The sequence below is a fragment of the Uloborus diversus genome, chromosome 7 (assembly GCF_026930045.1).
Source record: "Uloborus diversus isolate 005 chromosome 7, Udiv.v.3.1, whole genome shotgun sequence".
In the NCBI taxonomy this organism is placed as follows: Eukaryota; Metazoa; Arthropoda; class Arachnida; order Araneae; family Uloboridae; genus Uloborus; species Uloborus diversus.
This window is the reverse complement of record NC_072737.1, coordinates 23,535,439-23,548,222: the sequence shown is the minus strand read 5'-3', so window position 1 is coordinate 23,548,222 and position 12,784 is coordinate 23,535,439. Positions and strand designations below refer to the sequence as shown.

The window sequence follows — 12,784 nt, the reverse complement described above, 5'->3', positions numbered from 1 at the left end:
CAAATAGAAATATAATCTAACTACAGCTTAAACCAATTGAAATGCTCATAATTTAAACATTAGAAAGAATGAAAACTCCTCAATTTAATGGTTTGGGTGGATTTATTTTTTCTGATATAATTTATTACCTGCTATTCATCGCTACTATAAATACTGCAAGATGCCCAGACTTTTTTGAGAACGATTTTTTAATTTCCTTTTTAGAGTCAAAATGGGCTGATGCCGAAGACATTTCTCCGGAATGAGTTGAATCTGGACACAATTGTAATGTTTCCTCTTAATAATCCGCATTATTTCCTACTCTAAGGGATATCTTTTACTTTCTGACCCTTTTTATCCCCAGATCTGCAAATAAACGGGTATAAATAGTAACTAACCTCTTTATTTTATAAGATTACAAACCTTACTTAACATAATTTAGTGATGAAATGTGGCCTGGAGCTGCTTGAGCACTGGGTTCAAGTAGCCCAATTTTATGGCAACCAGTGCACTTTTACTAACTTACATTAGTTACTGTGTTAATTATATAGCTATAATCTTGAAACACTGTTATTTTATTGAGAAATGGAATGCAAACATAAAACTATCTTTACCTTGATGATATCAGATGTTTCCATGAACTTACATGTGAAAGTTTGCAGACACTAAAAACAACTGTTTATACAACTTGCAATCATAACCTCAATCAGAAAAAGACGGGAATAGCAGAAACTTTGTTTCACCAGCCTCTGCCTAGTACTGCTACCTGTAATTTAGGAGGTTTTTAAATCTATACATTGAGTTTTATAGGACCAGGACGGATTTTAAACACTTTTTTCTCATGGGTTCAAGTAGCCATGGAGGCTCAAGTAGCCCTCCTTTACGATACTGAATGAGAATTATTTTTAGAGGGAAAAAATAGCCACTAAATTTTCAAGTCTACTTACGTTATATTTTGGCTTGTGACTATAAACTTCAGAGTCTGCCGATGCATAAAAAACTTTCAGACATATGAAGTTTTTCCTGAAAACACGGAAATCGAATATGATTAGGGAAATTTTCCACAATAGCATTTTTTTCTTTTAATCAAATAGAAACATTTCAATGAATGGAAAATAAATGGATATTTTTAACGTTAACAAATTGTTAGGGGGCAGTTGTATTTTGTGTTTGATATTGCTTATATCTGAGACGTTTAACATCAAAACCAGCGCTATTCATTTTTTAAAATTTTACCGAAGAGGAAGAAAACATGTTAACAACTGCCCACTTTATTTCGCAACCAAAAAGGAAATTATTTTCGTTTGAATAACATTGACATTTAGTGTAATACTTCATCGTTGTTGTCAGTGAAGCCGGGCGACGGACGCAGCTAGTTTTAAATAGTTCTCTGCCTCAATTTTCTGGTATTGCTGTAGCAAGCGATTCACCGCTCCAATTATCTAGGTACTTAATAGATGGCGCAACTAAAATCAATTATTTGAATGGCGCTATTTGTTGTATAATTAGATAACTGCAGTGGTAGAACAACTGCTACAAAATTTTCTTTACTATTTTCCCTAAACTATATCCTCGATAATTCGGGAAAATTGCTAATCAGGGATTTTTCTCAACGTTCTTAACAAAAATAAAATGAAAAAGAAAAAGAAAACTTTTTTTCGAGAATGTCTGAAACAACTCAAATATAAAAAAAGAAATTGAACGTTTATTGATTTACAAGCCTATACCGTCAGCATGATTATAATATCCAGAGACTGCAGTTTAAACTACAGTCTCCGGATGTCATAGCTGGGTTGTCGGTAGTATTGCTTGTAGTTCTGCTTTAGCTCTGGCTTAAGGAAGGTAACTTGCAGTTTATTGCTTCATTTACCGCAGCATAAACTGGATGATGTATTGAAAAAAATGCATATAATTTTGATTTAAATCATTACATTACCTGTTTTCTTCTGAGAGTGTGCGATTGAACAAATCTTCACTGTAACATGCTCCCTGAAAAATAGTACGATACATTAATTGAGATAATCGACTTAAGTGTGCTTTTCAAAACCTCACAGCCGTTTCATGATTTTTTATTATTTTTATTTTGGTCTTTCAACCATTTTTTCGTCCTTTTTTGAAAAATATATTTTATGCTTCAAACATCAGTTTTACTTTGAATAAAGTAAAAATAAATCTTGCATTTGCATTATTACCTGCTGCAAAATGAATGAATCCACAGAAATGTAGCTGTATGTTATTTTCCTGTAACAAGAATTAATATTAAATTAAAAAGTTTTAAAAAAGTATCCGACCCTTAGGTTCGATCATCATATGAAAATGAATCGTGTGGGTCAGAACACACAAAAAATTTTAATACATTAAACTTTTGTCCCAGATAACAGGGAAAACACAGTAAAGGATAAATAATTACAACTACTTCACCCTCGTTTTATACGAATGGTCGAAAATCCGGATAATCCGGTTAGTATAAGAGTAAGCAAAGCAAATCTTCAAATAAGCGGACTTATCCTTCGACAAAAAACCACATTTTGTAACAGAAATAGTTTTCACAGTATTTTGAAGCACAGAATTGTTTAAAAGACATTTGTTTAAAAAAATCACATAATTTCCTAACAAAGAAGAAGAAAAAAATTACACGGGGCGACAGTCAATTTGGTGTCGGGGTATTTGTTGCCGGGTTGCGTATAAATTTCGTGCCGAACATAACATTAATTTTTGTCTAGGAGCTCAAATTTCTAAGACATAGCATTTTAAAGAAATGTACGTGACACGGGTTTAAGTTCAATTCGCGGGTGAAACAAAATATGAAATTTCATTAGTATTATATCATACAAATATTCAAAGTATGATTACAATTATACCGAACAAACCAACTAGGCTGTGGTCTTGGGTCCCCAAATTTTAAGGGCTCAAAAAATACTAAAATTGTTCTGGTCTGTTACTGAAGAAAATTAAGGTTTTATCTTTTTTTTATTTAGTTTTCATTACCTGCACTCCAAAAAAATATTTAGAGCTGGCGTTTGAGGCCCTCAACTCTCTTGTTCGGCCAAGCCTGGTTTTCCATGAATGCTTGTGTCATGAAAGCCAGTCAAACTGACTCGGCTCTATAAGATACTAGTATTTGTACAAAAACATAGGTGAGAATCTGTTGTAACTGGTAAACTATTACTTACCTGCAAGGCATTCGACATTCAGGGTAGCAAAGCTCTTTTATTTGTTGATCGTATTCTTTAAGACATTGATCTAGAAATATAATTTATTCAGAAATTTTCTTAGATAAAATATACCATATAAAAATTATGTATAATATCTCATTCTGCAGCTTACTTCTGTCGAAAAGGTCATAATTAGAAGGAAAAAAATCCAGAGAATTTATTAGCAGTCTTTGTTGAGTACAAATATTGCTTAAGTAAAAAACTACCCGAAAACTTTGTTTACGGTCATACACTTCAGTATAGTGGTTGAATATTAGCTCTGTAGTATAGTGGTTCTAATAGTGGGATCTTAATGCATTTTCTGATCTCGTTAATCTTGAGCAGGACGAATTGATGACGAAAAAACGGGTCGCTGTGGCAGGAGTCATAAAATTCAGGTAATTCAACTTGTAAAGAGCATGTCTTTCTTACATGTCCCATTTCGTGTCATTTCATCTATGTGTTTTCAATCAAGATATGCTTATGGATTTAAGCAAAGTGTGAAGCGTGCTTCTGCTGACTAAAGACCCCCCCCCCCCCCCCCCGTGGTATACAGGAGTATACTGCTGACAAATCTTGGGCACCATTGCACTTTTCCGTAATTCTACAGGACATGAATGCCTGTTTGCTTATGGTTTAAAAATCGGAGCTCGCCCTTTTGTCCCTTGTGCGGGCTAACTCATATGTTAGACGCCTTTTATCTTGACTCGTGATCTGCCCTTGTGTTTTTATCCGGTAAAGTTCAGAGGTATTGTTAGAATTTACTTTTCTCCGCACGCACCCCACCTCTTAGCCGTGGGCCTTAGGTTCCATCTCACGGGGGGTCCGCGTAGCGGGCCCCCCGCGGGACTGAGTGCGGCGGTCGATAGTCATCTGTGCTACGGACGGGCTTGGTGTTTATTGCGCCGGGGAAGGTCACCATACTGAGCTTCCGCTCAGCTGGGTGTTTACCCCTTAATGTGTGGGTCTTGCTCACCGTGAGATACGGTATATCTCCCCGTACCTCGTTAGTGTGCCATGACCCCCGAAAATTTGCTGCGCGAGCAGCTTGTTAGAAGGTACTAGGACTAATGACGTCATAGCCAATCTTCTGGGCATCCTCAGAAATATAATAACGAATTCACTGAGCGAGTAACGCTCCTGACGTCACCAACAATAAAATCCCTCTACGGCATGATAATTTGATTAAAAAAAAAATTTTTTCGTAACGTTTGACATGCAGAGAAATGCTTTATTTTGACAATGCTGAACTAAATCCGGTAACTTAACTGTTTTACGGGTAAAGACTCATTTTAGGAGAATGGAGACAGGAAAAAATGGTCAACTACGAACTTGACCTGGGGTAAAATTTCAACTATAAAAAATATCACGAAAGAGGTAATTGTTTCGTTTAGATGTAGAAGCAATTTTCACCCGTCGTACCTTGATGGGCGATTTTCTAGTTTGTTATAAATAAATACATTTGTAACGGCAAACTGGCATCCTTGCAAACTAACAGATGCGCCCATTTCCATCTGCGAATCCCATATCGCTGGTCAAACAGTAACAACGCTCATTTTTATTTTCAAGATATTTATTGTAATTAAAATTACCTTCTTTAGGATCCCAGCAAGTTCTTATGTCGTAGATGAGAGAGAGCCTGTGAACAGTGCAATCACAGAAACGGACATGCATGTTGGCGAAACATTCTGACATGCAACCCTGAAAGACAAATTTTAGATGCCTTTATACCAGAGTTGGGTTTTGGACTGTCCAAAACTGGTTTAGAACAGGACAGATGGTTTTTATCGTCCAAAACGGTCTAAAACTGTCCAAAAGTGTCCGAAACTGTCTTAAAGTGTCCAAAACTATGCTAAAGCTGAAGGGGTGTAATCTAATCGATTTGTTTTTACTGCAATATTCGTAATGAATAAATATTGATATTAATGCGTTTTAATTATATATAATGAGTATTTGATAATATTTTTCTCCAACATGTTCGTTTAAAAATATTTTACTTAAAAAAATTGCCAATAACTATTATATAAAAAATTCCTTATGTAACAGTTGGTAGAGTTATGAAAGGAAATTCCCAACGCCACCAAGACAACTAATTTCAGGTCCATTTATAACTCAAAGGAATGTTATTAAATGTATAATATTGAAGGAGGGAAAAAATCTTAATTTTTAAATGGTTTTTGCAAATAAGTTTTACATAATGTTTTAACGAAAATTATTTTCTTTGATCATAGATTAAAGAACAAGAAATTAATGATTAAATATTTAATTATAAAACTTGTGCTATGCTTTTTTTAGTTCATATTTTTAATATAATACATTCTTTAACTTCAAAAATTTGTAATTTATTGCACTATATTTTAAATACATTCTTTTTCACTCATGCATAAATTAATGAAAAAAAAACCTCCTGCATTCAAATTGAAATTTTTAACGCAGAATTTAATTTCTACGCTTCTCAGCTGCATAAATAAGTTATATGTATATATGTATATATATATATATATATATATATATATATATATATATATATATATATATATATATATATATATATATATATATGGGTGTTCCAAGATATAATGGCAAAAAAAAAATTGTGAAATCGAATACGCATACCCTACAAATTTTTTCCATTTCACCTCAGAAACATGAGAAAAAAGTTTCATTGCAATAAAATAACGGGAACCCGTGCCGACTTGAGATCAAAGTTGGACCTGAAATCCTGTACGGCGACTACAGTGGAAAGATTTCTAACTGCATAATTCCTTACTACACGCGACGTCAATTTATTTAAAGCAGATGTTTACAACAATATTAGACTAAAAGAAACATTACTGCACATATTTTTAATTCAATGTCTGCTTTTTGCAGTCAGGATAGAGCTTCCGCTGCTCTTGAACTCAACGTAACACAGATTGTTTTTGTTCCTCATCAGCTGTTAGCAAACCATGAAAGTCCTGCATCATTTTTACAGCTCTTTCAGCTGCATCGTTTACTGCCCTAAGCATCGAGACAGTCTTTTTCACATCAAGGAATGAAATATTATTGACCATACCATAAAAGCTGGATGAATTTTTGTAGAGCAGCTTTTGAGATAATTGGGTCCACATTTTCGTACACTTTTATCAAAAAGCACAAATCTTTGTTGGGTGCTTTGACTGCCAAAATGTATTGAAGCCATGGTTTCACGTATTTCTCACTACATACAAGCAGACATCAAACAATGCTTCATTTTCCTTCGTATCTAATTTTAGTTGTGAACTAAATAAAATAGTAATAATTTTAGGGAGTAAATCGCTCGAGCCATCCATTGAGCTTTGTGCATGGCTCCCGATGGTCTTATTTTAAATTCATTTTCTGTATCTCCACCTAAAAGTATGAGAGGCAATTTTATGAACTCTTGATAGTCATATTACTATGTTTAGCATGGTAAAAGCCAAGTAAATTTTCCAAATTAGGGTATGCGTTTAAAAAAAAGACTTTCATTTTTTTTGGGACACCCTTATATATATATATATATATATATATATATATATATATAAATTATTTATTTATTTATTTATACTTGAATGTTCACATTGGATATTAAATAGTCAAAAAAATAACTTAGACACATTTTGTTCTTCTTTTGATATTTTCTCACAAAATATAATTTCTCAAAAAATAGTTTTGGACATTTTCGGGCACAAGGGTTTTGAACAGGATGGTAAAAATCTGGCCAATCCTTTCTTCATTTACGCACATGCATAAACATAGGGAAATTTGGTTACTATTATCAAAAAAATAAAATAAACTCATGCTTACAAATTGAAATTATAATCAAGAATTCAACTTCTATTTAACTAGATTAAAAGGAGCTGCACTAATAAGTTGAATGTTCTCATTGAATAAATGTTCAATATAAAGCGTTTCTTTGATACATTTTTTTTTTCTGTTTTAAATGTTTTTTCACAAAACACAGTTTTTCGAAAAATATAGTTTTGGACACTTTCGGACAGTTTTGACACAAGGGTTTTGGACAGGACGGTAAAAACTAGGGTTTTTACCTTGGTTTTTACCTTAGTGTCCAAAACCTTTTCAACCCTGCTTGATACATATACAGGGTGTTCCGTTTTAAAAGCAAAAATAAAAATGAGTCAAAAAATATAAAGTTTAACTTTTCATACGAGCCCCCGTTCCTCTAACTTATATTTAGGGAAATAATCTCCATTAAAAAATAATTCCAACCCAAAACGTTTGAAATTACTACGACCAATATTTATCAAGATACGAAACGCAGCGTTTTGTGACTTACACCACTTTTCACTCGCGTCAATAACGGGGGAAAATATAGCGATTAATACAAATACAAATACAAAAGTGACGACCAGCAACAGGCTCTGGGCCCAGCTAGACTGGTCCTAGTCAATTTACAATCCCCAGTGAAGATCAATGGCCCTCTTAAAACTGTCTACTCCTTTGCTCATTACCACCTTTTCCGGTAAGCTGTTCCAAGGTTTCACTACCCTGCTAAAATAATAATTTTTCCTAATATCCATGTTAGCCTGAGATTTAAATAGCTTAAAACAATGACCCCTTGTCCTGTTTTCAGTGCTAAACTTTAGCCCCGTAACATCTTTCGTTTTAATAAATTTAAACAGCTGAATCATGTCCCCTCGGTCTCTTCTTTGCTCAAGACTGTACATTTTTAGCCTTCTAAGCCTGGAATCATAATCTAAGTGGGAAAGTCCACTTATTAGCCTTGTAGCCCGCCTTTGAACCCTTTCCAATACATTAATGTCTTTCTTAAGATAAGGAGACCAAAACTGAACAGCATACTCCAAATGGGGTCTTACCAAACTTCTATATAAGGGCAGAAGAACTTCTTTAGATTCATTTGAAATAGATCTATTGATAAACCCAAGCATCTTATTGGCTTTGTTGCTAGCAATGCTGCACTGTTGGCTAAACCTTAAATCCTGACTTATTAGGACCCCCAGATCAGTAACTTTGTCTGCCTGACTAATGACTGAACCTTGCAAATAATAACTTGTACACTTATTTCCATGCCCTAAATGTAGCACTTGACATTTCCCAACATTAACAGCCATACCCCATTTATCAGCCCACTCCGTAATATGATCTAGATCCTCTTGCAGCTGATTTGCTTGTTCTTCATTTTCTACAGTCCCCATAACTTTGACATCATCAGCAAAACAATTCATGTTCCCAGAAATATTTTTGTGAATATCGTTCATAAAGACAATGAACAAAACAGGCCCTAACACTGATCCTTGAGGAACCCCGCTTAAGACCTCACTCCAATTAGAATAATTTCCCCTTACAACTACTCTTTGTTTCCTTCCGGTCAGCCAATTTTTTACCCAAATGAAAGTTTTCCCTCCTATTCCTATATCAGCTAATTTGCTAAGTAGAGCAACATGCGGTACCTTATCGAAAGCTTTTTGAAAATCAATGTAAACAACATCTACAGGCTTCTTATTGTCCAAAGCCAACAAAGTGTTTAAAATTATATGTGTGCATAGAGGTGGTTTTTCAAACTGTTCGAGGTTCTGTCGTGTTTTTTTGCGTATCATGGCATTACATTTGCATTTATTTTTGAATAGGAATGAAAAATATAAACTACTTTGTTTTTTTGCTTCGACAACCTGTCATTCTTCTGAAAGAGCGATAAGTTCTAATCTCATCTTTTGTATGGTCCCTTAAAACTTTAAACTAGAATATCTCCTTGAATTTTGGTCGCACAAATGTCAAATTTTTTGTGTTAGTTTTTTCTTTCAATGGAGATTATTTCCCTAAATATGAGTTAGAGGACTTGGGGCCCGAATAAAAAGTTAAATTTTGTATTTTTTGACTCATTTTTATTTTAGCTTTAAACTATCAATATCTTAACTCTGCAACTGATTTTGAACATTTTTGCAATTGGAAGTATGCTTCTAGGACTAACGGTTGCGAAGATAGAGGTTTTGCAGGTTAAAACGGAACACCGTGTGTATATCTACAGTAAAACCCCAATTTTACGGCCCTGGAATCTACTTTTTTTCCCTCACTTTAAGTTTTTTCATCGGGTCCCATCATAAGTTTTGTTGCCATTTCCGTATTTTACGTTTTTTTAACCAAACCATCAGTCCCTTGAGAAGCGTAAAATCGCGGTTTCACTTAAATATTTTACACCTTTCTTCGTCCCAAATTAGTTGTTGATACTTTTGTACTGAATATTGTTACTGATGATTTTATTATTTTGTTAAAATACTTTTTAGAGATTTCAGATTACAATGCAATCAATTAAGAACATTTACCCTACTCAGCCTTTCATCTTTAAATCAGAACCAAATTACAGCACTCTCTTAACCACGCCCATTATGTAAAGACTATCCCACCAAAAACATTCTGTAAAAAACTAGCCAAGTCTCGATGGAGCTGCTTGTTTATCTCTAAAAAGTAGTGAAATCTAGACAAAGTCATGACAAGTCTAAAGGTTCCTTACTGCGATTTCTTTATTATTATAGTTAATGTTGTGTGACTTGGCCGTTAGACATTCTTTATACCTTAGTGGGTACAGGTCAATTTTGTTTACACGTTTTCCAAGTGGCAATTTTCCATCGTCAATGGGTAGCGGTTCTGGCGCAAGATTGGTGCACTGGTGTCATGGAGCACCTGGTTTTGTACCCTTGCGTACCCTTTAACGGCCAAGTCACACAACATTAACTATAATGATAAAGAAATCGCAGTAAGGAACCTTTAGACTTGTCATGACTTTGTCTAGATTTCACTACTTTTTAGAGATAAACAAGCAGCTCCATCGAGACTTGGCTAGTTTTTTACAGAATGTTTTTGGTGGGATTTCACTTCTTTTTGTAGAAACATTTAATTTGTGTAATGTTCGAGTAGACTAAAGTTAGGCTAGATTAAATTAGAAGATGTGTCCCACTACGCTGGACTTTTGCAATGACAGTCGATTTTTTTATGTACCAATAGTAGAAGGGGGCATTACCATATCTCTAATACACCTGAGGGTTCTTCATTAGATACTTCAGCTTTCGATTTTTGACATCAAATGAAGCGGCCCGCCAAGTTGAATATTTTTTGTAAAGGCGTTATGTCGATCTCTAATAGTTTGGTCGGGCTCTTGTGTTTTCTAATCAGGGTCACTCCAGATCTTCAATTAGCCTAGTTTTTATAGTTTTCCCTTTATGTGGCCATCAAACCCTAACTCTGTACCAAATTTCACCTCTCTGAGTTTATGGGAAGTACTAGTTCTATTTTGATGATCATGAGTGAGTGAGTGAGTGTCATAAATGCGAAACTTTGCTTTCGCTTAACTTCGGAACTAAATGACCTACAGACTTGAAATTTCGGATTTTAAGTATGTGATTATAGCTTACTAGATGACGAAAATTTCTGCGTTCTAGTCTCATCAGAAGGTTCTCAAATAGGGGCCTGAAAATGCGGCGAAATGGTTCCATTAAAGGATGGTACGGCAGTGTTTGCTTCGCGCTCGACTTGGCGGAGGCACTGCCGTGCCCCCAAATACCATCAATACACACTTATTTGATGCATATGATGCTGGCCGTGGTGTTATGAATAATTGTCCATTTATAAGTATACAGTAAACTCTCGATTATCCGCGCAATCGGGTGGCGCAAGTGCTGTGAATAAACCGCAAAAAGGCTAAAATGAGGGACGAATACGGAAAAAATTATCCTTCCTCAAAAAAACTTAGCTGTATTGATTTGTAATAACTTTCGACCGACAGTGAAAATATATATAGAACTGAAAAAATGTTTTGTATTTTTGCTCAACAAACCTAACATCAATAAAGAGCAAGTTTGTACAATGAAGAAGTCACAAAAAATAAACCAATTAAAGTAAAAAAAAAAAAAAACAGATGCAATTGAGTTTAAATTTACAATTTTCGACTAAAAACAGCAATTGTTCTTTTCTTTTTGCTGCAAAAGTACATGTTCCTGATTGTCAATTGACTCGTGGATAATCCGCTTGCAGATAATCGGGAGTATGCATATTTTTAACATGCGCTACAGCTAAGCGTAGACTAATCACAAATCAATCTGACTTCGAATGAACTGCAAGGACACATATTATTGAACAATCACGATTGCTAATTGTTTTCATTTGACTGTTGAATGATGTCTTTTTATTTTCCCCCCGCCTCCCTCTGTAGCACCACCGTCGACCGGCCTCACGATACTGCTCCTATAGCGAGAACCGTCTCCAGGTTGCGTCCATATCCTACACACACACGCATACATACGCACACATACACACACACACACACACGCCTACACACATACCAATACACTCATGACTGCCCGCAGACACAAACACGCACGCATACACACATACATACGCACTCGTGATTGCGAAAAACATAATTTGAATTCAAAATGTCAAAATTCAAATTATTACTATTTTTTTAATATACATTTTGCTTTCATACCTGTGAAACATTCCTTTGGAAAAATTAAGATTTTTGTAACCTCATTTGTCACCAATGCGTTGACTTTGTAGCAAAGCTCTTTTCATGATAATTCTCAATAAAAGAGTTCTAAAAATAGTGGTTTTTCTGAAATATAGAGAATACAATCTGTTTTATGAAATATTTCACTCCATACCTCTTGAGTTTGCTTTGATAACGTCCGCACTTCTTTCAACCCAGAATAATTTTTGCAGTCCGTTTGATAGGGTGAAGGCAAAACATGAACCATGCTCTGCAAACCAAAAAAGATCAAAAAGTTGAAGATTTTCCAATGCTCTGTATATGTTTTTTTTTTTTTTTTTTATAAACTTGCGTATTGATGAAGAAAAATATATCTTACTTCTCTTATTCCGTAGTTGTACGTTCTTCCTGGTTGTAGGCTCACCCCATCGTATTGGGGATTAGGTATGGTGTTCGGGTCATGTATAGTCATCCGGGCTCTGACAACAGGATTCATAGGGCTGTATTCATCAGATTCTAGATTCATCATAATTGACAACTCTGTAAAACAGTGAAACTCCGTTACAACGAATACCAATACAACGAAACATCCATTTCAACGAAATACATTTTTAGTCCCGATTTGATTTCCACTACATTGCTTGAATTCTGTTACAGAGAAATTATGGATCCAACGAACAAAATTTGCGGCCCGTGCAAGTTCGTTGTAACGAAATTTCACTGTAAAATAAGACGACCATAAAGAGTATTTTCAAAAGAAATTTCGTCTATTCGTGCTGGTTTTGCTTGTAAATGTTTTCTATTATCCCTTCCCCCTTCTCTTCTTTTCGTCTCTGTTGCAACTTATCAATCATTAAGTTTAATTTCTCCAAATGACCGTCCTTTTTTACTAGCTGCGTCGCCCGGCTTTGCACGGTCTACCTCGAAAATAAAAGTTACGTCAAGTGACGCCTGTTCAACCCCCAGGCTTGAACAAAAAGAAAAGAAAAAAAATCAGTAAAGTTTTGCGGCAGTTTGCGGAAAAACAACCAAAAAGTAAACATTTTAAATCCCCCGATTACAGGAAAAGCCTTTAAAACAAAATGAAAAATTTTACTTCTTCATATTCGAGAATGAAAATGGCAACATGTCTGTCGTCTGAATGATTTTCTTC

The 12,784-nt window shown here is 34.9% G+C and overlaps 1 protein-coding gene across 1 annotated transcript in view; it reads right to left on the bottom strand.

Moving 5' to 3' along the window:
• Positions 1 to 12,784, bottom strand: part of LOC129226397 (degenerin mec-10-like) — a gene marked incomplete at its 3' end in the record, with an annotated part of 44,348 nt that overhangs the window by 3,902 nt on the left and 27,662 nt on the right. The window contains exons 6-12 of the mRNA XM_054860998.1: positions 12,011 to 12,171; positions 11,807 to 11,902; positions 4,766 to 4,874; positions 3,153 to 3,222; positions 2,172 to 2,220; positions 1,916 to 1,968; positions 927 to 1,002 (exon numbers count right to left, since the gene is read on the bottom strand). Of these exons, the coding sequence (XP_054716973.1) occupies positions 927 to 1,002; positions 1,916 to 1,968; positions 2,172 to 2,220; positions 3,153 to 3,222; positions 4,766 to 4,874; positions 11,807 to 11,902; positions 12,011 to 12,171 (614 nt within the window). The remainder of the gene's footprint in view (positions 1 to 926; positions 1,003 to 1,915; positions 1,969 to 2,171; positions 2,221 to 3,152; positions 3,223 to 4,765; positions 4,875 to 11,806; positions 11,903 to 12,010; positions 12,172 to 12,784) is intronic.